Source organism: Convolutriloba macropyga, chromosome 8 (assembly GCF_964194025.1).
Source record: "Convolutriloba macropyga chromosome 8, txConMacr16.3, whole genome shotgun sequence".
NCBI classification, from domain to species: Eukaryota; Metazoa; Xenacoelomorpha; order Acoela; family Convolutidae; genus Convolutriloba; species Convolutriloba macropyga.
The window spans coordinates 6,909,622-6,934,669 of NC_134475.1; the positions used below are offsets into that span (position 1 = coordinate 6,909,622).

Genomic DNA, 25,048 nt, shown 5'->3' on the forward strand with positions numbered 1-25,048 from the left:
TATCGGAGTGACCAAAATGACTACTCCGATTTGACTTCAAAAATCATGAAAATGTGGGGACAGATCATAAAAAAAGACAGCGCCCCAATACAATTCAAATTCTTTGAATTGTAAAAAACCAAGAGAAGGCCAATAATAGCCTCAGCTATCGCTTCGCGACTATTAAAAAGTCTCGCAAATACAATTGCAAACAAACTTACGATCTCTTGATTGATTGCTGCCTACTGAACTCCTGCAATTCATTGTTCACTTCATGGAACAACCTCTCCAGAGCCTGTTTGGAGCTCAGTCCAAGTTTGGCGTTGTTGGGAACCATAGATATCCCTGGAATTCCTCCGGTGCCACTCAGGGTGCTGTTGTTCAGATTCACGACTCCCGGAGGTCCATTGTTCATCATTGAAGAGTTATTGTTTGTGTTATCGGCGGCGTCTATATGATGGAGAACACCTTGATGAATGTTGATGGCAGATCTATTCATTGAGGCAGTGTGAGAATTGGAGTTATTAAACTCGTTGTTCGTCATGCTGAAACTCAAATCGGGCTGACTGCGCATTTGGAGATCGCGTTTGGACAATTCTTTCCGGTTACTCAGATTCCCTCGTCCAGCTAGACTGGTTTGACTCTGGAAGTCGCCGGGGTAACGATGATTACTTGACGAGGATTCGTGAAATGGTTTCCGCTTCAAAGGGGAGGAGTCACGAAAATGACGGGATCTCGATGACCTGGACTCTGGGATATCGCAGCTATCCAAATCCCTCTGGCTGCCAAGATTATGTCGATTTTGATGATGTTGGTGCTGATGGCTTATCGCATCTCGCTCGTTTGATTGATAATGTTGATTTCGAGATAGACTGGATGTGAAGTTGCGGTTTGACTGACTTTGATTTTGGAGGTAATTAGGATTTGGGTAGTAATGTCCTTCGTAGATACTCCGGCTATCTCTGGCTAAATGAGCTTTGTCAAAGAGAAGGGATCTGGGGTCACTGTCGTTTGTCAGTGTGACATAATTCGGTGCTCCAGCGGGACCTAAAGCACGAATCAATAGGCCTTGAAATAAAGAATCTTTTCCATTTCTGCCCACAGTACGTCATGAACCCCCCAGTTACAGAGCACGTGCCATTACGTAGCGATTCATTTTGTAGTCATTAATTGTAGTATATTTGATCTAGTAGTAGAGTCAAGAAGTTTTTATTATTAAAAATTGTGAAAAAATAGAAGCTCATTGTTTCTAAAGAAAATAATAAAGTTTTTATATATACAATTAAAATTCTTATCATTGAAATGGAAAAAGTAAGACAATAATTATTGTCTCACCTTTTCCGTTTCAATGATAAGAATTTTAGGGTCTTTCCCATTATAGCCCCCCCACAGCTTAGTGGTCAGATAACCTATAGCCCCCCCCCCCCACCCCCACCCCCCTCATCATGGTAATTATACCATAACGGGGGGGGGGGGGGCTATAATGGGAAAGACCCGAAATTTAATTGTCTATATAAAAACTTTGAGTTTTTTCGGATCTATTCTGTTTTGCCCCCCCCCCCCCCCCCAGTGTTTTTTATGACCCCCAGTTACAAATAATATGTTATATAGCACGCTACTATGTAAGAAAATACAACGTGCGCCTGAGAGTCATAAAAAATTTAAGCTCACTAAGCTGGGGCGGCCGAAACAGAGTACATCCCTTTTTCTTAAATATCGGACCTGATGATAGGGCTGTGTGACTATCTCCGAGGATGTCATCGCGTGAGGTGGCGTGACTTCTGTGTCTGCGAGAGAGGTGAGGGTAGTTTCGATTCTGGTTGTGCCTCGAAGATGGTGCGTAGGGTTCTGTCGAAACACCTTTAGGGGTGAACGCGCCAGAAGTGTGACGGGTTCCCACGTCGCGACTTCTGCTCTCATGACCTGCGATTAATCTCTCAATTCAGTTTTCCCATTTTTTCATTCCATTGTCACACAATAAAGAACATTACAATTCCATTATATACTCCATACGCAGACAAATTATAACTTCATCAATGGTTCATGAAAAGCTTGAGGATTTAACACTATTTGGTAAAGGGTATATCGGTCCAGATCGTCTAGTGGTTAGGACATTGCGTTGTGGCCGCAATAACCCAGGTTCGAATCCTGGTCTGGACATTCTTTTGCCTTAAGCAGCGAGCACTGCTTTTTACAACGGATGCAAAATTAAAGGCATCAAAATTGTAGAAAAATTTGAACAAAGAGGGGAACGCCAATTATTTTAAGCATCGGTGGTTCAGTGGTAGAATTGTCGCCTGCCACGCGATAGACCCGGGTTCGATTCCCGGCCGATGCATTTTTTCAGCGGATAACCTTGTCTCAATTTTTGTCTATTAGTTGATTTCATACTCCAATTGGAACCACATTCATCATATAACTTATTCACTCAGCTACCCCACGTTCGCAATTTAACTCTTTCAACTCTCTTTTCATTTTTTACCACCTTAAGTAGCAGAACCTCAAAAAGATATTGCACCTGATACCGTATCCTCAATCCTCCCTCCATTACTTCCAGCACCAACAGTTACAAAACATGTGTCATTCATGAGCAGCGTCATTTACTTTTGCAAGCCCGTAAGGAGATCGGATATAGAGAGGTGCTGAGGGAAAAGAAATAGGGCAAAATTTGTTTCCATCGTATACCGATCGAGAACTACGGTTTGCAACAGTCAGGAAGCCCACTCGGATCTTTTCTGTTTTTGCCCCCCCCCCCCCAGTCCTATATAACCAGGCTGTTTGCACCCCCCAAATATGTACTTTTTTGTCCTTAGAGATCCTTCAATTTAGGCACAATAACGTGCCGGCACCAGCACAAGATTGGGTGGATTTTTGTTTCCGGTTATCAAAAAAATTAGTGTCATAAAGCCAATCCTATGGAATATAAGCGCAAAAATAGTAAAATGACGCATTATTCTTTGTCTGCTTACATTATAAGCAAAGTTCAATTACCGTATACGTCTTAATTTCAAAACTTCGCTGCATAATTAAATTGTAAATGCCGTTTGTGCGTAATTGTATGTAATTGTATAAAATCCAAACAATATGCTATAACATGCGTAAGTGGGGGTGCAAATGGACGTGGGGGGGGCAAAACAGAAAAGATCCGCCCACTCTGCAATCAAAACTTTGTGAGCAAAAAACGCAGAGCCAAGAAGCAATGAAACATAGCCGGACAAGTCCAGGCCAACAATTCACAGCATTTTCATCGAATAAACAAAAATCTAGGCCTAGAATGGACTATGAACGGATTGAGAGAACCCTTTAGAAAAAATCCTATAAAAAACAGTAAAAACCAAATTCAAATTGCCTTATGCGAACAAAAGAAACCACTAGTAAGCAAGCAAAATGTTCTTCAAAAACATTTTCTCACTCTAATTTAAAATTAGATTTAAAAAAATTCACGACGCAAAACCATTTGCTCCACTTCCTGTTTCGGCATGACCAAATTCACCACTTCAATTTGACTTCAAAAATCATGAAAATGTGAACATAACCTAAAAAAATAGATGGAAGAATTCCGGAAACGATTTAAGCGTCGTCTCTATCAGAAACAAACCATTCATAAGAAAAAATACCTGCTAAAATCACTCATAATGATTTTAAAGAATTTGAAGTTATTTCATTAAAATAGCACCGGGAAGCAAATTGAACTAAAAAAACTAGAAAAAAATGATTTTTTAAATATTCCAAGGGCACATAAAGCCAACGAAAAGTTCCGTCAAGCAAACTAGAGTAATGAAATGCTCGACATACAACAGAGAACTCATAACAGACTAAAGGACAACTAAGGTCATGGAAAAAAACGAAAAACACAAACAAAAATTAAGAAAAATAGTTCGAAAATCCTCGAGTTCTTGCTAGATTTCAAACGCAAAAATAGTTTTATACCAGCGACACTTTAATTACTTGGTGTCAAAAAACCCCGAGTTAGGGACACTTGAGTACTATATAGTTTCAAGTACACTTGGAAGTACGTATTCCAAATTTTTTCAAGCGTTTCATTTCCTGTTTCAAAACTTACTCCAATAAAAATGATTTTAAAGACACTTCTCCAATACTCCTCTTGGAGTCGTTAAATAATATAGAGCCCCACTACAATTCAAAATCTTGGAAATGAAAAAGTTCTCTTTCCAATTACAAAGAGAAAGTCGTACTGTAAGCAAAGTGTCAAAGAAAACAAGAAAACCCCACTCGGAAAAACCAAGTATAATTATCAGTTCACTTATAGTGGGCCAAATGAATTTCCTTAAAACATCAACTTTCATAGCCCCAATTTGATTTTTTGAAGAGGACATTGTGATAAAAAAAATAACTATGAAACATTCCATACACCTCTCATGCAAAACTCAACTTCTTTGCAATATTCTCATAATTCAATCACTTTGAGAAATATAGCGACCAGCGTCAGGTTAAAAAGGTAAAACTGAAGGAGTCAAAAACACAGACTTTAAACAGTCGAAATAGTACTCAAAGATTGATGAATTTTATAAAAACTAGTCAAATTATATTTCAAGTGATCTGCAACAAAACCATCAACCAAAGATAAGCGTGGATGAACTTAACAGAGAGACAGATTTAATGCATCATATATCATCAAATCAAAAAAAAGTTCGCAACAAAGTTGGGTCTTACAAAAATCTGTATTTTCTCTCGAAGGACTTCAGAAATATTTATATAGTTCTGTTTGCAGATAATTAAAACATGAAAATTTTTACATCAGAAAACCACATTCAATGATGGCTTTAAAAAAACATAACCGACTAAACGTCGGAAGAATTAATCTCGAACGATTAGCGGGAGCTCTAATCAATTGCAGCCTGCTTCAGGAGGGGGAGCCGAAATGGGACTAAGAAGTTCAATAGTGGGCTTCAAATAACCACATTAGAGGTTAACATATACCACTCTTAAAACTTAAAGTGAAAAATGGCACCAGTTTTGGCGCACTTTTCATTTGACTTTCAGTATTTAATTGCCACCAATTGAGTTCAGCTGCTTGAAATTGTGATTGAGAGAGAAATTTAGACCACGCGATACGCAAAAAGTTCAAGAGCAATTAATAATGTGCCAAATAAATTAAACGCTGGCCTAAACCAGCCCCAAAATTTAAAATTAAGGCCGTGTTGTTCCCACATTTATTGAAAAGGAGAAATGTGAGATCTTTATGCCAGCCCCACTTTTTATGTTGATATTTTTGACGTTTATTCAGCGCCTTCAAGGCAAACTAATATGGCATCATTTCAAAACCCTTAACCTCTAAAATTCCCCTACAAAAAGATTATTAAAGAATTTTTGTGAGTAAGCCTTTTTTAGCATAATTTCGGCCATTTTCAAAACATTTTGGCATTTTCGGACTTTTTGTTCATTTCTAATTAGTTTTCGCTTTTTTGGACTAGATCTGAGATAAAATAGTTTTATTTCATTTGAATTTTTTAATAGTTGTGATTTGGTACCCATAATTATTGAGAAAAATACGGAAAAATATTGGTAGTTTTTTGTTGTACTTCTTTGAGGACCTATTTGGCCGATAACATCTTAATGCTCTATGCGCCTAGAATTGAACCAACACACTTTTTCTAACAATTCCAGCACTAAAAAGTTATGACAGTGTTCCAGAATTATTTTTTCTAAATTTTAGAAAAAAATTTACATTTTCAGCACAATTTTGGTCACTTCAACTAAATTTCGCTGAGAACTCGTTCAGTAGGTCAAATTCGGATTCTTGTTTTTTCCTGCACTTATCTTTCTGCATATGCATTCTTCTGAACCTGAAGATTTAAAAAAAATGAGCAGGTTCTGTGCATATCTGATGTGTAAATATCCGAGAAAATTTGGCAAAAAGATAACTGTGCTCACATTTTGAAAATCCAGAACAGAAGCTTTGATGTAAAAATTCATCTGCTCAGTCCTTTATAAGAAGGCACAAAAGTATATAAACCCAACAGTACGCCAGTTTCCAAAACCTATTACTTAAACTTTTTGTGTTTCCGAAAGAATTTAGACAAAAATTTGTTGATTTTTCAAGCCGATTTATAACAACTATTAAGCTTGACTTTAGCTTTGTCTATAACATTCTTTCCGCAAAACTCAACCTTATTAATTGATAACTGATAATTTTTGATCGCGCAAATCTATCTCAAGAAATTCAACTAATGCACCGTTTGCTAAATTTATTAATGACAAAACGCCTTTGGTTTAACGCTTTGGACCCTATGCGCATTTTTTTCATTCCGCTGATTTATCGCTTTATGACCCAATGATGGCTCTCAAAACTGTCTGCTATTGCTGTTACTTTAGGAGGATCAGAATTCTAAGGTCACTAGAAAGGCTTACTAACAAAACCAAACAGTTTTTGGAGATTTATTTGCTGCTCTTTTTGATCGTCCTTTACTATCAGCTCAAATATAGTCACAAAATGTAAGGTCCTATTCTCATCATGTAAATAAAGCACCACTGTATTTTGTTTTTCCGAACCTGATTTTGTTTTGCCGAAAGTAGTAAACATTGCCATTGAAGACTGAAAAGCGTGAAACCTGACTGTTAATTGTTTTTTAAAGACATTTAATAAGTTCTGTAAGTTATTCCCTAATATTGTGATCAAGTTATGCATAAAAACACTTCTTTTAACTGATGTTATCTCAAACTAAAGGGCTATTGCTACAGCTAACCTGAAGACTATTATAAGATTTACAAGACATTAAAAAACAAGTTTTCATTTTGCAAAAAAAAAATTGATTTGCATAATATAACATAACCGACTAACGTCGGGCGAATTGCTCTCAAATGACCGGAGAGCGGTTGGCTTCGCCAGTAGCTAGACACGGGATGGTTCACCAGGGGCTGTCGGGGGGCAACACTGGGTTGAGGGGGGGGCAACAGCGTGGTGGGGGGTGGAGGCAATAGTGGGGGTGTCTCAACCTCTAAGAACCGCCCTTCACACCATAAGTATAAGTCTCCAAAACAGTTTGAGCTGAAACAGCTGAAAGGCTCTAAGAGCACTTAATCTTAATGCCCCCTGGGCGCTACCTGTTTATCCCGTTTTTGAGGATGAAAAGTCAAATGGGTCAGACAAAAAATTGGTCAAGCGAAAAATCGCATAAAAAAAGACCGACAGGACTGATATAATTGCTACAAACTTCGTTTGAGAGCAATTAATCAGCAAAAAGCAGTCGTGATGCATTGTACAGTCAAGGTTATTTTACAGTCAAGCTCAAAAATTTTGAAATTGGCACATCGCAGAAAAAGTTTGAGATTTCGAAAGTTTTCACGATTTTCAAGCAAATCTTTTTGATTTTTGCCTACGAAATCGAACCTAGATGTTCACATAAGTTCTGAAAGCCCATCTCAACGAAGCAGTATGGTGCTAACAACAGTAGGGTCTTCTGTAGAGCCATTGAAGTTACGTATTAAAAGTTTAACATTCGCATTTTGTTTTCCGATTATGTATATTTATATTAAGAATTGCTTTGAAATCGAAGAGAAGTAATATAAATATTTGAGCTCCTTTCAGGCTAAAGGTGATACATTTCATGTTCAACGCTGTTCTTCGTCTAATAGACAGCTCGAACTCAGAGAATCTTTCCGTTAAAATAATGAAACATTTTTGAAGGTTTTGTGGCCAAGTTTTGTTTCTGACTACATTGGCCGAATCTCAAAAGTGCTTTTCCTAAGTTACAAAATGGCTTTCGTTTACTTTGAATGAATTTAATAAGGCTAATTGAGTATAAGTCGCTCTAAATGAAATTAATTGCATGTTAACTAATAGAAAACATAACCGACTAAACGTCGGAAGAATTGCTCTTGAACGACTAGTGGGAGCTCTAATCAATTGCAGCCTGCTTCAGTCGGGGGGTGGGGGGGGGGGGGTAGCCTAAATTGTGATTGAGAGAGAATTTTAGATCACGCGAAATGCAAAAAGTCAAGGGCGTAAAAGTCACTCGAAAAGTCAAAACCGTCAAGCGAAAATTTTGCATAAAAAAAAGACACACGTTTACAATAATTGCTATGAACTGCGTTCAAGAGCAATTAAAAACATGGATTATACGATTTCTAAACCAAAACTTGACATGTCAGCCATTAGTTTATTCAGCCGTCGTCTTTTTTCTCATTGTCTTTTTGAGAGTCTACAAAGTTGTCACACTTATTTTCCAGAAAAACTGCCAGCGATGTCATATTTAGTTTGACATTAAGTTTGACGTCGTTTAGTAAAAAAAATTAACCGTGCTTACGAACACTGTAGATAATATTTGGCTTCAACATTAAATTCAAAGTTTGTTTTCCATTCGAAGTCATTTTTCTCACAAATAAAAGTGTTTCCTTTTCTGTAAATGTACATAGTATTGAGGGGGTGCAAAATTGCGCCGTGGGATAAAGGAAAAGATACCAATTCAGCTTATAACTCAACGCCAATTAGATTAAGTAATGACAATCAATTAATAACAATTAATAATAATTGCTAAACAGTTGACAATTTTTCAGATGAAACAAGACCTTTCTTACAAAGACCACCTCTTAGAACAACTGACAATTAAGGATTGTTTTAATGAGCAGAATTTCGCGTGATTGACTCAAAAAACAAAAGCTGCTCACCTTCGAGAAACGAACGATTATTAAAACAATACCAGAAAATCAGCAATAGAACATACAGAGTCTTTAGAGTAAAGATTTGCCCAGGGAATTAAGTTTTTCGTTAAGCCGACATAAAAATTAGTTTTTTTTTTTAAAAAAATTAAAATTAGAACTGGAAAAAGCTGCAAATAAATAACGAATTAGTCACATAAAATCTATCGAAAGAGTATCAAATTAGAAGGAAAATAATGTTAAATTCTTACTTATGCTCAAAATGTGACCATAAAACAAATGTAGAGAAAGCCATAACTGCAGTCAATAATACTAGCTAATCAATTATATATAACTCTACAAAGTAATAAAAGTACTTGAAGCTAATGTATAATAACACATTTCAATCTCTGCCACGTTCAAACACCGACAATCACCACCACCACAAACAGCAGCTGCACGAAAACATAGCCTGATTACAAAATGGTCACTTCAAATGAAAGTTACAAACTTTTATTCATATTATTATTCTTAATATTACCAGTACTAACTTTGCAAACTGTTTCTAAGCTTAATAGTTTAGGCATGTTTAATGCTTTTATCACTTCTTCATTTTGACTTAATCTTAGAACAACAAAATATTTGGTACAAAAATCATCTTGAAAGGACAAACAAAAGAGAAAAAGCGTGATCAAACTTAATAATTAATTAACTTTTAATAACTTTTGACTGAATGAATGAACAAAAATCTTTCAGATATACTGACTGATCTAGATATAAAGTGAAAAATTTGATACAATTATGTAGTTTTAGATGATCTCACCAATAGATAAAATTTTAAATTTTGACCTGTCGGTGTAAATCAGATTCTAGTAGCAGTCCAGTAATCTGCACACTATTTGTGACCTAAATATGACTCATTTTAAATAGGCTCAAAGAAGAAAACATTAAAATTGAAAACAAAAGTGAGTTCTGGATTTTGACTTAATGAACTGGAGAGGCTGAAGGCGCCGTTAAGACTCAACAGTACCCAAGGACAATATACTCTATTGAAATATGATGAATCAATTCTAATAATGTATGACCTGAGGACCGGGCAGACAAATCTCGAAATGAAAATCGAGGCGAGCGATAGAGTAAAAAATTACAATTATTTTTCAAACTGACGAAAAAATCGTAGACAAACAGCTTGCATAACAGCTAATGCACTTTAAGAGATCACTATCTAGAACTAGACTTTTGACTTCACCGTTGATTTTAAGAGCACTTTCATCAGACAGTCAAAGTGACCAGTTGATTTTAAAAATTTGTATTCATTATCAAAGATAGAGCACTGATGCGTTTAGAGTAACAATCGCAAAAAAAACGAAACCAATCAACATCGGACGAAATGCACAAGAACAACTAAAGGGGCTCTATTCGATTGTATTCTGCTTGAGTCGGACTAAATTTTTACTAAGGTATGTCAAATGACGCTATTAGAGGTATAACTTAAGACTGCTATTAGGATTTTAAGTGAACAAAAAACAACAACTTTTACGCACTTTTAATTTGACTTTTAGAACTGAACTGTCTCTAGATTAGACCAGCTAATTATAATAGTGAGCAAGAAGCAACTTAGATTACAGAAGTTCAAACAGTCAAAGAGGTAAAAGTCGATCGAGGAGTCAAAAACGGTCGAAAAAAATTTGACAAAAAAGACCCACAAGAATCACCATTGTTTGTGAATACGTGCACAATTCACAACAAGTCAACTATTTCTAAAAGTTGCTTCTAAATGGATATTTATTCAACACAGAAGCAAAATAAGTAGCCATCAATTAACATGCCCAAAAAATTACAAATATTAATACGCAAGCTGCCCTTTCTAGAATTGTAGATCTCCGTGTCTTCAATTTCAGGGTGGTATTTTAATCGTCCCGAGCCTCAGACATCCTTTTGAAACGTAAAAGAAACAACGCTAAAAAATCCAAATCTAAAACAAAGAATTTAAACTACAAAACCTAACAAAAATAATGGTGTGTGCAATCAATCTTAGGCTGAGAAAACGGAGGCGGGCAGTATTCGAAAGACTGGACGAGAGGAGGTCCAAACCACCGGGTGGAGTGGACTGGGGCGTGCTGTAGGGGGTTGAGTGAGGGGGTGACTGAGTTCTAAGAAAGTTTTAGGATTAAGAACAGCCCTTAACACCATGAAATTGTCTCCGCAAAATCGTTTGGTGAATCGCTTCTTATTGACCAGTATAAGGCGCAAGGATCTAAGAGCCCTTGATGCCCTCCGGGCGTTACCTGTTTATTTTGTGAGCTAAAAAGATGGCATTAAAGTGCATTGAATAAGTCAAACGCATAGGAACTGTTTTTCAAACCATTAACTTGTCTCCTAAACAGTTTCAGTGAATCAAATACTTAGAGACTGGAAACACGTAAGGCTCTAAGAGAACTTAATGCCCTCCGCGCATTACCCTTTTATACCGTTTTTTAGGACAAAAAGTCAAATGGTTCCGACGAAAAATCGGTCAAGCAAAAAATCGCACAAAAAAGACCACAGGACTATAATTGCTACAAACTTCGTTTGAGATTTATTAAAAGGCGAATACAATTCAATTTTTAAGATTTTGAAATTTTGATTTTGTAAATGACAGCAAATCGTTGAATAGAGGAATGCCAACACAGAACTCTCCACAGAAATACATTTTTTTTAAATTTAAGTTTTACAATTTAAATGGAAAATTGTTTTACATCACATGTTAAAATCAACTCTACAAATATTGAACAAATTTCTATCCAATTGCTTTTCCTAATTTCAATAATCGGTTCAAAGTGGTTAAAAGGATAATTAATGGTGGGATTCACTGGGACCTGAAATTGCTACAATTTAATGATCAATTGAAATGCAATTTATCCAACTGCTATAATTTTTGCCAGTTAAAACCATTATCAGAGTCATCGATTACCCTTTCAAAGAGGAATTTTAGTGTGTTAGCATAGGAAGATTATCGTATTCGCACTGAATGCGTCCAACCATTCAGAACTGTATATAATAACAAAAGTTCCGCCTTTCTACCCCCACCCCTAACCCCACGCCCGCCTCTATCATTAATTAACCCTTAACGCGGTTAACTCACCCCTCTTTTATTTCATCTCCATTTTGAATCTTTATATAACTGGTATCAAAATAATTCGAAATGCCGGAAACTTAGATTTTGACCGAAAGGGTTTTGGGGGTGAAAATAATAATGTAGGGGTGAAACGATGTGATGTTGAAATATGGGGGGGGGGGGGGGGGGGGGGGGGAGTAAATGAATCGGGTTGGAAAGAAGTAGAGCCATAATAGACACATCAGGTGAATGCGGTTAAAAAAGTGTTGTTGGAAAATGAAATATAAACTGGAATAAAGCGGAGAATGGGCAAACCTCTGACCTCTCAATTCCTGTGTTGGTTATAAAACAAACCACAATAAAGCAACTTTTCCATTCATATCATCGCATAATAAGATATTTATGTGGATTATTCCCGCGCAATTTGAGCCCGGGACAAAAATGCCACTGAGGCGTATATACCCGTTTGAACTTAAGCATTCCACTAGAGGTTAGCGGGACCTGTGCAGCTATCTTATCAAAAATATTGCTGAGGATAAAACGGAAGCTCGTAATAAAAGAACGTTTCATTATTAAAATTTCTGCGATGTAATTACTTAAACGTTGTAATTTTAAGGAAAGCATGATTATTTGTCGACTTGTTTAAGTTAATGCCTTTAGAAGCGACAAAAAGAGGCAAAAACATTTTTTTTTCATCAGCAAATAAATCAAAATTATACCGATAAAGCAGCAGCCGTTATTGGGCAAACCACCTTTAAAACGCTTCATTTTAAAGTGTTTGTGTAACTGCTCACTTTAAAAAAGTTCCGCTAGTCAGAGGGTGGAAATCGTTGTCAGGACAAAATACCCAATGCCGAAATACCCAAAATACGCACAATTTTTAATCGGATTATTGAACGAAAAGATCAAAGCGAATAAATTGTGTATTATGGCGCATTGGGTAATTTAGGCAAATAGTCATATAACCCTTGATTATCATTAAAAAAATAAAATATGCCATTCTACACAATTGTGTGGAAGCATCAATTATAGATTTTCACCGGAAGGAAATGAATAAATACTTCGGTTGAGGCAAATACTAACCGTCATCATTTGAGCTATTGGGCATAAAATTACGTCGAGGGAAACTGTTACTGGTAAAATATTTACTGGGTTCTGATGTCACGTCAGATGTGGGTTTAAGTAAAAGTTGGGAGTAATCGGAGGGGGTGTTTTTAAGAGATGTGGGCACTGGAGAATCTGTAACTTGCTCAGGAGGACAACCTGAATATGTATCGTGGTCGGTTGTAAGCGGCGCTGGTAGGGACGGGTGGTAGTGCGAGGATGTTGATAGCTGAGGCGCGAGGGTAATACTAGTGTTGTCCTTGTTTACAACATTGTTTAGGTTGTTTACTTTTCCATGGGTGATCCCTGAATCGTAAACAGTTGGAGAAGGACCTTTGTTGTCGTAAACAAACATTAGGAAAGGGTGAAGAGAGGAAGGAAAAGTGTGAATAAAAGATGCACAGCGAGTGAGAGGTAAAAGTAGGATGCGATGGCTGTGCAATGGTTAAAAAAAGGGGTAAACAATCAATCAATAATCCATTACTACTCCATCATGGTCATTACTTTTTCCTTTTCCATAAGGAGAGAATTCCATAGTAGGAAAGAAATAACAGCACTTGCTTCAGACGTCTACAATAACACTTACTACTCCATTAGATAGACATACCATCAACGTATACTGAGTTAAACATAAATATCTTTTTTACAATACATGATTACACAAAGAGCCGGTTAAACTTTTAATACCTTTTGAAGTTAGTACTTTTAATTGACCACACAATTCAAGCTTAAAACTCTTTGACTACTTAACCAAAGTATGAACAAAGTCACTAACATTTTAAAAATGCAACAAAAAGAATTTAAATCATTAAAAAAATGAAAAATAAAACTAATAAGGGTTGTTTGCGATGTTATTATGGCTGGATGTGCAGGCCTGTTATGGCATTTAATAAAACTGTGTGTATAAATTGTTTAAATTAAAAATGAATTTTAATTGATGCTTCTTGTGTTTAACAGCCAAAACGAACAGCTGATCATTTTTTACACATAAGCTGAGTGTTTTGAAAAGAATCGAGAGCAAGCATCAATTTTATTACCAGCTATTTATAACCACCACAAGCTAGTTAGGAGCGTAACACGTTTTTATTTATTACACTGCTGCTAAAAACGCTTTAATAAACGGCTAATAATCCGATTAATCTTGAGTGCGTTTATTCCTACGAAGCGGTATAGACTGACGTATTGAGAAGGAAACATTTAACATTTCACGGTTTCCATCCCATTATGACATTTCTTCACATAAAACCATTTTGTTTCCTTCAAAGGCAACAAAGAATGCTCAGTCGAACACAAACATGGAAAAAGTATCCAAAACCAATTAGCCAGAAAACGAACGCCTGACGCCTTCTTTCAAAACAAAACAACCAACTAATGTCCACCGAATTGCACTCGAGGACAGGCAGAGGCTCAAATCTATAAACTTCAGCCGATGCAGGGTGTGATTGTAACCTGATTTAGTGACTGGGGGAGTTCATATTATGTCATTTGAGCATTATAGACCACTAAAATAGTTTCAATGGCAAAAATGACACCAATTTTGCGAAACTTTTCATTTATTATCACTTTTAGTAGTAAACTGCCGCCAATTGAGTTCAGCTGCTTACGATTGTGAGTGATAGATAATGTGAAATACAAGATACTGTGATCAACGAGAAAGTTAATTAAAGGAGTCTAAATGTTCAAACAACATTTTTGCATATAAAAAGACACAAGACTACAATTGCTTCAAACTTTATTCGAGAATAATTAATACCCCCCCTTCCAATACACCAATACACATATTGAATGTTCCCTTACGACAAGGACAACCTTAATGAAAACAGATGTTTCCGTGTCCTACAGGGAAGAAAGATTATTTCTTTCCGGGTGCTCAATGCCGACCTCATTTCTTATTCCATTAATAATTAATATCACTCAGATTAAAGCCATAATATTTGGCTTAGAAGTGTTTGCTAAAGAGTTTTACATTTCTTTTCTTAGCTGAAAAACAATTTCATAAAAATTTCAGTGAGTACCAATCATAACAACAGTTTTAAATGCCTATACCTTACTCCGTGAAAAGAAAATCACAGCAATGATTTTAAAGAAAAGCTAGTACAACTCGAAACATATCTTGTAAAACAGTCGAAATCAGACATACATAATGAATTATAAAATATTTTGTTAGCTGAAAAGATGACAGAAAAGTGCATTGAATAAGCCAAGCTCCTAAGAACTGCCCTTCACAACATGAATTTATGTCTTCTAAACAGTTTCGGTTAATCAGATACTTAGAGACTGGTAAGCTGCAATGCTCTAAGAGAATTTGATGCCCTCCGGGTGTTACCTGTTTATACCGAGTTTGAGGACGAAAAGTGAATAGGGTCAGAGTAAAAATCGGTCAAGCGAAATATTGCGTAAAAAGACCGCATCACTAACATAATTGCTACATACTTCGTTTGACAGCAAATAAAAATATACGTTTTGGGGGCGTGGGATAATAGGCGAAGGCTCGATTAAGCGAATCTAATATTTGTAACCAAAACTTAATAGGGAATTTAGGCGAAAACCATTTTAAACAATTCAAACTCCACTAGACGCTACAAATTACTCAAGTGTCCCTAACAATAGTCTTAACATCATTAAAGCTTACAAAAATACAGAAAAAAGTTTTTAATGACGTTCAATTACAGCATTTCAGTTTAGTTCCATCCCACAATAATGCATTTTTCTCGAAGTTTTCCACGCGTCCCTTTTTGCAGTAACTTTTGACAAAATCTTTTTCTCATTATTAAGTTATTACAGAGGTGCGCAAAAATAATGGAATAAACTACATTTTACTTGTGCTCATTTCCATGTAAGGACAATTGTTAGGGACACTAGAGCACGTTATAGCTGTTGTAATTGGTTTTCGCATAATTTCCTCAAAAAGTAATTATAAAAAATGCCCAATGCCTACAAACATTGGCTTTGCCTAACTCAATAATACACAGAGTGTGCATACACAAGTGCTTTAAAAATTCTGTTGCTCAACAGAAAGGATCCAAACAAATAGGTATAGAGAAGAAAAAAGTTTGGCCGATTTGATCAAGTTGTTGTGCAGCATACAAATACGCACCATTGAACTAATTGAAAGGAATTTAACCGAAATATGCCATTGAAAAACTCAATTTATCTGCTAAATTTGTATCCATTTTTATCTGTAGTGTGACAAACCAAATTAGTAAACTTTTCCAATTTTGTTAATATTTCTATTTCAAAGAAGGGGTTTGGCTTCAGTTCGCTGGGGATTCCATTTAGTGGTCTTTTCTGACATGAAAATATGTGGGTTTTCTTCTAAGTTTTTCCATAACAAATTTGAAAAACAAGAAACCCTTCTTCTTTGAGTTTTAGATTGAATAATAAAACCATTAAATTTCACGATCATTAGTCAATCTATGATGGAAAATTGAAAAATCAAAACTTTAAAAGTCAATGTCATAAAAAAAAATTAGCTGAATGATATTAATAAATCAACAGTTGAAATTAGATTGATGTATGAACTGAGATCGTAAACTGATTGGATTGATGTCAGCTAATAAATTAATACTATGTGAGTTACGGACCTAAAAATTGTTTCACGATGATTCAAATTCTCTACGAAACATAACGTATTGTGTTAGTACGGTGTAAAGCTACGTACAAGAAACTTCACATAACAATGATTTTTCTAATTTAAAAATTGATGCCAAGTGTTGAGACATCCGATTTTTAAGATAAGAAAGATTTGAACCCCATTAGACTTCCGCAGTTTCTCGCCCCATTAAATAATTGAATATTTAAAGTTTTCGCAATTCATTCGGATTTTTCATCAAATTTATCCAAAAATATATTTAATAGACTCGGAAAAAACAATAACAGGCAAAAAGCACCGTCTATGATTAGGGTACGCAAATAAACAGGTGCCAATAACATGTATTAAAACAGAACAATTTACCAATTTATACAGAAAACCTACACAAAAAAGGGGAACGTGAACTAATACAGGAAAAGAAACAGGCGTGTATAAAGTGCAATTTGAGGAAAAAGAAGAAAGAGTATAAAATTGAGCAGACATAATAGGAGTGAGAAGACTTCATCAGACTGTGTTTTAGAATAGTTTAATGAAGTAGAAACGAAAAGAGCATAAAAAGCACCGTCTATGTTGAATATAGAAACACAAAAGATTCACATTAAAACAGTTAGGGGAGCAATAGACCAACGCTCATCTTTTTATCCTTCAAAAATGATAGGTGAGTAGGCAATATAACGCTATTTTGTTTAAGCAAAAATAAAAGAAATAAACCAATTTTTATGCTGCTGGTTAAAATGCGTTTTCAATGATCCTGTTCAAAGGAACAGCAACCACACTTAAAGTACCCTTTTAACCTGCCGCCTTGAATGACAACAAAGTCAATTTCGTCTCATCCACTGCCCTTTTTAACTGAAAAACGCGCGGATTGAAATCGATTTACGAAAAAGGCTTCCGGAAAAATTGGCAGCGCAGTTACACTTAATGTAATTTGAGAGATGGCAAATTTAGCATGGAGCTGAATTTTAATAAGCCCGAAAAGACCGGTTCAAACCAGACAAGACCAGACAGACAGACAGACAGACAACACAAGACGTGTAGTGTGGAGGAATCGCGCCTCAAAAAGGGGAGAAGCACAAAACTCTCAGTTGGAAAAACATGATGCGATCGGGGGAGGTTGGCTGGGTGGTGGAGGGGGGGGGGGTGGTAAGGGGTTCACAGTGCAAAATTGAACAAAAACAGATAAAAGCACCAGCAGTCGTGCAGCATCTGCGTGGTCAGAATGACATTTCTATCGTTGAAATATTGTAACTGATCATACAACGTCTTAACACAATTTGTTCCTGCGTTTGCGCCAATTTCAAAGGGAGGTAGCAAAAAAGTAGCAAAAAAGAGCAACAAGAAAGTTCGCATAGTTCTGTGTGTAGAACAGAAAGTTCCCACATACGTATTTGACAGACGCAAAGCAGTATCTTATCATTTGAAAGCCTATTGCATATACAGTATAGTGTTTTTTCTTCCAGCAGGTTGCAGGAAAATCTTTAAACTATTTACCCTTAGCAAATCTCAGAAAAGGACGGAAAATGGATAAGATGTAAGCTTTCAGAAGTATTAAAAAAGCTCAAAGTTGATCCATGTGTTGCTGAATATAATATTTACACCTAAAAGTTACTACAAAAATCGATATCAAATTCTTGAAAAATTTTGTCGCAGATTGTATTGACTGTGCTCTATCGGTACATCCTGTGTAATCTTCGCAATTTGATGGACTTCAAAGCTGAGTATAGTACTTAGAGTATAGTAAACCGAAAGGCTCTAAGAGCCCGTAATGACCTCCGGGCGTTACCTGTTTATCCCGTGTTTGCGGGCAAAAATTCAGAAGCGTTAGACAATAAATCAGTCAAGCAAAAAATAGCATAAAAAGACAGCAGGACTAATATAATTACTGCAAACTTCGATTGAGAGCAATTAAAAACGCAAATGTTTATTTTTCAAAATTAGAAACTGATGACAAATCTGACAAAAATGAAAAGCAGTAAACAAGATAATAACATTATAATTGTTTCGATGAGCTATTTCATAAACATTTGTCTTAGATCAGAATAGTGCTAAAACATAGTCTGCGTGTTTGGAAAATGATATTCAACCCAAAAAGATCCTTCAAAAACTGTGAGATCTTGCGGCATGGATTGTATTGACAGATGCAACTTAAAATGCAGATTTAAGGTAAGGGGTGGAATTAATTTCGTTTTTAAAAATTTCTTGTATATGTTTTAGTTCAAAAGATTTACAGTAGTGAACAGTTTCGTTTATAGCAAATGCTATTTAAGCAAAATCTTTTTTACTCCTTGTCCAACCTTGTCTTGAACTCGAAACTAAGGTTGAATATAACTCAGAAGTTAATTACAACGCAAAGATTTGTATTGTCAACTAGGTAATAAAAACACGCGTACCAAAACTTTTACATGTTTCAAAAAAGTAAGGAAAATACAGCTTGTCAAAAAACCTCAAATCTACCGTTGAATCATTTTCGAAAATATTCAATATAATATCTGCATATTTTTAGTGCATATTCCTCCTAATTTTGTGATTTTGACTACAAACAGCGTCTTTACGCAAGCAGGCTTAACTACTTATGGATATTCTAAACAATTGTCAGTTATTTAAAATTGAAATTTTGAAGACCATTAGATTAAAAGCAATTATATATGAATATCTTCTTTTCAGAACATTTGGTTCATGTTTGTCCCATCTCTCTCTAATATAACGCACAAAAGAGGTAAAAGACAAAAAATTCCCGCTTTTTGAATCGCTTAAACTGGCTCAGAACAAGTACAATTACTTCAAAAAGCAAGCTCATTCTTCGTGCCTTTGTTTTTCCGGAACTCTGGCCTCAACTGAAGCATTTAAGAACTTTTAAAACAAAAATAAATGCCATCATTTTGTAATTTTTAAGGGTACTTCTAAGAACGGACGGCAATTTACCACAGTACGCGTACGCCCAATTACCAAAAACCTCAACAGAAAAATAATTAACAGAACAATTATTGACGAGCTCATTTAAATTAATTTTACCGAAGAAAAAATGTAATAATAAAACTATTCACAAATTAAAATTAAATTTGAACAAAAAATGAACAAAGTGTTATTTCCGTTTGAATGCTTTATCAAAAATACGATTAATTAGCCTGAATAAAAATATATCACATTTAAACCGTTTCTAGATGTTTTCCAACTAAAAGTACCATATTTGGCCCTACAACTGCAACTAATACTTCAAAAAATCAGTTCATAATTTTGTTCATAATATGTCTAAGTATATATATTTTACCAGAATTTTAAGATTTATCCAGAGGTAAGAAAGTGGAAGAAAAGGAAGAGACGCACTAACCTCTCATGTTGACCCCGTGTTAGTGGAATTTGTTGCTCATTTGGACGCTGACACGCCACGTGAACGCATAAGAGAGTCAAATGGGAGTCATTTGCTTAACGACAGGTATAAAATTTCTATCTCACTTTGCAATAAAAATAAGAACTGATTAAAAGGAGATTTGAGATACATAGCTGGCCACTTTCGCTTCAAAGCCGGACCATAACTACCCAAATTGTTTTAAGTCCCCAATTCGAATCCAAAACGGACCAGGATTGCAGCCAGGAACTTCTTGTTTCTTTCAGGTGAAATCGAGAGACGTTGACAGTGCGCACGGGTTTACACAGCTAGTTAATATCAAGTATAGTTAATATTCATAACCAAGAGAAAGTTGAGCACTGTGTGGTCAGAGTCAGGTAATAACTAGAACAAGTTAGGTACAAAGTTATGGCTAGATAGCTGTGTGTGCGATAGAGGAGCGACTCCACCGCTATTTGTGACAAAGAGAGCCTTTTATCTCTCCCAAACAGAGGGGGTAGGCAAGGCAGTAGAATGAACATTGAGTTTGTAGGAGGCCCATTATCATTCTACAAAGTAAAGGAAACGAACACAAGTTTACACCAAATCTTGGCTTCAATCTCTAGTGAGTTACCTTCAAATGTAAACTCAAAACCTCCCGCTGACGTCACTATATGTCACTTCAAGCGGCAGAAAAGTCATGTGGTCGAAATGAACAAACCATTTATGACAAATGAGTACAGAGAAGTACACATGACTGTTGTTTTTTGAGAATCTTGAATCAATGGTCCAAAATGTATTTTTGAATTGCACTCTCCCCCATCCCGCCAAAAAAAAAGTTTATGGGAAACAAACAACTCAGCCACCCCACCACTAGAACCCCCCCCCCCCCCCCAAATAAACAATCTATGCCGTGGAAACAATTTATGGGCAATTAATGGTTAAATTCATCAATTCGGCCCAAGCGTGAACCACTTTTTGTCTGATTTGGTGATAGATTAATTGTGGAAAATGGTACTTTTTCTCACCCATAAGAACAGTAGGCTGGTTAAGATGTTATAAATGAAAGCAATTTACCTTGAGTAATTTCCGCAGCAATTTATTCAAGTTTCAGCCATAACGCAACGCCTATTCAATTTAGAGGGCTGAATAATATTGGGCCATGATTAAACTGAAACACCGGCGGACGGTTAATTCCTACCCGGTCTCAAACCAAAATTTGTTCAGTTATGCAAAAATATTCTTTCTACTGTTTATACATATCCAGATATATTTATCTGAAAGCGAAGCGGAGTGAATTAATCTCTCAAGATTTTTATCCTCACAAACGTAGGGGGGGGGGGGTTGGGGGGGAAGAGACTAAACTCGTTTTCACTTAGCGCTTAAAGTTGATCCGCAAATATATAGTGAAGCAAAAGTGACATTTAGTGCCGCTTTTAATAAAACTCAAAATATTTGAAGCATATACTAACAACAGGCAAATACAACTGTACTTCAATAAGTGCCAAAAATGAAACTCAACCAAAATGAGAAGAGGACACACAAATATTCATTGGTTGTTTCTGTTGTTCACTTAAAGCACAAACAACGTGTGGCGTTTTAGCCAGCTTAAAATTATTTAATGGATAGAAACAGAAATAAAGAGCGCCAAATAGGGGCCATAAAAATGCGAATTATGCTCCCATAAACATTTCATGCCAATTTCAACTCCAACCCTCACATGCTTAATAATTCAAAGCAAAAATCTGTTCAGATGAAAGACTTGAAAATTCCAAATTTACAACCACTTTTTATGTAGTTGATAGCTAACCTATTTGTATGCAAAAATTATTCATTTTGGACACACTGATATGATAACCCCCACCCAAACCCCCCTCCCCCCACACACACACACAAACACAAATTGGTCACACTTTCCCAAAAATTATGCATTAGTTTACTTTTGATCTGAAAATGGGTTTTTGTAAATTTGCACCTCAAATAAAAAACAGTTGAATACAGTAACAATATAGCTGCATACATCTTCTAGAAGTGGAATCAGAGCGGCCATTTTGACACCACCTGCAGAAAAATTGAAATCAATGGAAAAATTATACCAAAAATTTATTTTGCAGTACAATAATCTTGAGAAAAAGAAAAAAATTTAATTAATAATGAGCAAAATTTATATGTAACCAGCAAGTTACCAGCAAAAAAACAGCTCCTTATGTGAAATTTGGATTATCCTTAGAGAACAAAACTAGCGTAAACAACTTATTTAAAAACGTAGTACCCATCAAAAAATATGCATCGATGATTTTCTGCACACGCGATTATCTGAAGTCAAAAACAAATCGAATGCTAATCCGCTCTTATGAAAGATAATCTCTTATTAACAACATTATACCTGCAAAAAAAATTCCAATTAAGAAAAAAAACTTACTCTTTAATAAAAAGGGGTGCTAAGTATTGCTAGTGCGCATGTGGTTCGTGACCGAATCTCATCGTAGTTTTGCTCGAAAAAATCCACAGTTGAACTCTCGAAAGCAAATGTAGGATTATTTCATACTTTGAAAATTGATTAGCCTCTGGCTGTAAAAAAAATTAAATTAATTTTGAATAGCTCATCCTGGTTTTTTACTAATGGGCTCATCCTGGTTTTTTTTCTATACAATCCAAAGAAATTGAATTGTACTGCGGCGCGGTTTTTCATGATCTGTTCACAATGTTTTCAAATTTCTGATGTTAAAACGAAGTCAATTTAGACTGCTAATTTCAGTAACGCGGGAGAATAAAATGCAGCGAAAAGTGAGTGATTTTAAAAAGAGAAAATTTTTTCAAATTGCTGCGAAAGTTGAATGGGAACTGATTATTTTAAAAACTTTCATAGGAGCGAAATTTTTCATGTGCCACAAATTGATTGTTGTTGTCGCCTTTTTTCTCATCACTTTGTACAAAAACTACTGATAAAGATACACTTAGACGTGGCTTAATGGGTTTTTGACAATAAAAGATCTATTTAATGTTTTCAATTGCTAGTTTACTTGTTCTTAGTTAACTTTAACCCTAATTATTCTTTAAAAACTTTAAGCTTTTGAGGTTTGCCCATGTGTTATTCTTCTGCTATCATATCACTCGGCAAAATTAAGTTCCGTTGGCTCCCATTGCATAAGCATAACATAAGTTAATTAATGTTTTCCGTTGATAGCCTATTCAGTTGATGTGATATTTTTTTAATTTGACTTGATTTGTTTTCAAAAAACATCGATGAAAGATATATTTTTCAGATTTTGTTCATTTTGTTATTCCGGTGCTGTCATTTAGTATTAATGAATGCAGCTCAAATAGGCTTAATGTTGATACTAAGATGAGTCTGGTAAAACGTTTGAGCCTTTCATAATTTTTCATCTTGGATATTATTTTCAAAAAATTATCAGTGAATATTTGTTTGTTATTTGAAGTTTAAAGGTCATAGTTTTAAAAAAGATTTTAGCTACCTCTTACAGTTATACAAAAACTTCATGCAAATTTGATTCACTATTTGACCAAAGTTGCTAACAAAATCTGTATAAATTTTGAAGTATTAATTTTGAATTTTGTAGAGTTTTGAACTACGTAGACAAATAAATTGCTTTAAGCTATAGTTGAGCTCAAGTTCCAGCTTCAGTTTTCTATATCTCATGCAATTATCATTCGAAGGAATTAGGAAGTTCATCTGTAAAAATTGGTAGATATAGAGGAGCTTTAAAAAGCGGTTAGAAAATGAAAATTCTGACACCACGTTAAACTAATGCTGCTGAAAAATTTGTCACTGGAAACTTGAGAAAGCAAACGCAAGTCAGCGCTTCAAAACCAGTTAGAACTTAATTTTTACAGCTGCTGCAAAATTAAAAATACGCTATCTAACACTGGCTCGATAAAAGAGTCCTAGAAAGCAAACTCGTGAACAAAAAGCCAGCTGAAATCACTCAAAGAAAGCAATGGCTCTAATCGCAAAAACCGATCGAAAATCAATAATCGCCTTTGATCTGAATAGTCCCGTAAAAATTACGACTCAATTCTGTCAGCAATAATCGAAACAGGGTAAAATTACCCAAACGTCTCCAAAAACTTTGTTTGAGAGCAGCTAAATAAGTTATAGTTTAAAAATTGCAATGGTTTTATTTCTCTTTCTAGCTGTGGAGTGCCAATAATTTCAAGAGTTGAAACTCTATAGTCACTGAGTTTGAGTATAATGAAAAAAAATCTGATTCACAAATTGAATAAACTCTAATCCACGAAATATAATGTGGTCATACATACGTAATACTAATTTACACTACCATAGTTGGGTTTAACTGGAGATAATTCGCAGAGAAGCTGCTGCGATAAAAGTCTTGAGATAAGATATTAAAAGGCAAATAAAAATCAGGGCCGAAACTAATTTCATAAATGGAATGATAGGTAAATGGCAACTTTTATGTTTTCACAAAATGGATTTTTCGATTGGCTTGTTTTCCTCGATTGAGAAAAATGACAGCGATAAAATTCAATTAGTTAAAATCGCCCAAAAGGTTGTCACAATTCTGTTCACAGATCTCAAGTCAGTCTGATTTAAAACCTGACAAACACAATTGGCTAAGATAGCTTCTACTCAAGCAAGACAAATTGCTCGGGGGATTTTTAAATGTCTCAATCGTGCTTTATGTAGTGTATATTGTATATATTGTATAGCAAGTCTTAGTCAGTGCAGTGGAGAAGGGCTGCGGTGTAAAATGGGTCCAGCAGTCCAAAATGAGATTTATATAAAAAAGAGAATTGGTTATTCAAGTCAATTGACGAGTGCCTGTTAGTTAGTTATTCCATACATTTTTCCCAATTTCCACAGAGATCTGCATTGGGTATGGTTAGCTGTAGTGCCATAGTTATGGTAAGGCTACGGCTATGGCGGTGGGGTAAGTCAAAAAGTAAGTAAGTAGCGGTCTTCTAAGCTCCCTGGGGGTCAAACTAAAAAAAGAGCAGCAGCAGCAAGAGTAGCAGCAGCAGCAATTGAAAAAAAGAAGAAAGCAGGGTTAAAATTGAAAAGAAAATAAAGACAGAGGGTGAAAAAAAGAGAGAAAAAAGAGATTGATTCACTTTCGTAATGCCCCCCGGATCAATCGCGGCAAGTTTTACGATCTGTCACTTTTGCTTTAAAGCGGATGAAGATGAGAATTGACACCAATTTCGGAGGTCAAAGCGGATCAAAATCATAAAACTAATAATATCTCAACTAGGGTAATCGTTGAACTTTTCAAGTTTACATAATTTTTCTCAATTCCAATACAATTCCAATTCAAATCCTTTTTTTTCATTTGCACAAAAGTTTGAACATTTTTTTTCTCGATTCCAAGTA

At 35.5% G+C, this 25,048-nt stretch overlaps 1 protein-coding gene and 2 non-coding genes across 12 annotated transcripts in view; 2 read left to right on the plus strand and 1 right to left on the minus strand.

Annotated features, from left to right (window-relative positions):
- The window catches only part of LOC142344422 (transmembrane protein 94-like), a 138,476-nt gene that overhangs the window by 85,370 nt on the left and 28,058 nt on the right, over positions 1 to 25,048 (minus strand). For 3 of the 10 annotated variants that reach the window (XM_075396046.1, XM_075396045.1, XM_075396047.1), the window contains exons 1-3: positions 12,758 to 13,852; positions 1,702 to 1,902; positions 201 to 1,026 (exon numbers count right to left, since the gene is read on the minus strand). In XM_075396046.1, the coding sequence (XP_075252161.1) occupies positions 201 to 1,026; positions 1,702 to 1,902; positions 12,758 to 13,133 (1,403 nt within the window). In that variant the 5' untranslated portion in view covers positions 13,134 to 13,852. Of the gene's footprint in view, positions 1 to 200; positions 1,027 to 1,701; positions 1,903 to 12,757; positions 13,854 to 19,698; positions 20,385 to 23,996; positions 24,936 to 25,048 lie in introns of those variants that run through there. The other 7 variants (XM_075396048.1, XM_075396044.1, XM_075396043.1 and 4 more) reach the window with 6 other exon arrangements.
- Positions 2,068 to 2,139, plus strand: Trnah-gug (transfer RNA histidin (anticodon GUG)). Its single transcript has one exon. It is a non-coding gene; the product is annotated as a tRNA-His (tRNA).
- Positions 2,247 to 2,317, plus strand: Trnag-gcc (transfer RNA glycine (anticodon GCC)). Its single transcript has one exon. It is a non-coding gene; the product is annotated as a tRNA-Gly (tRNA).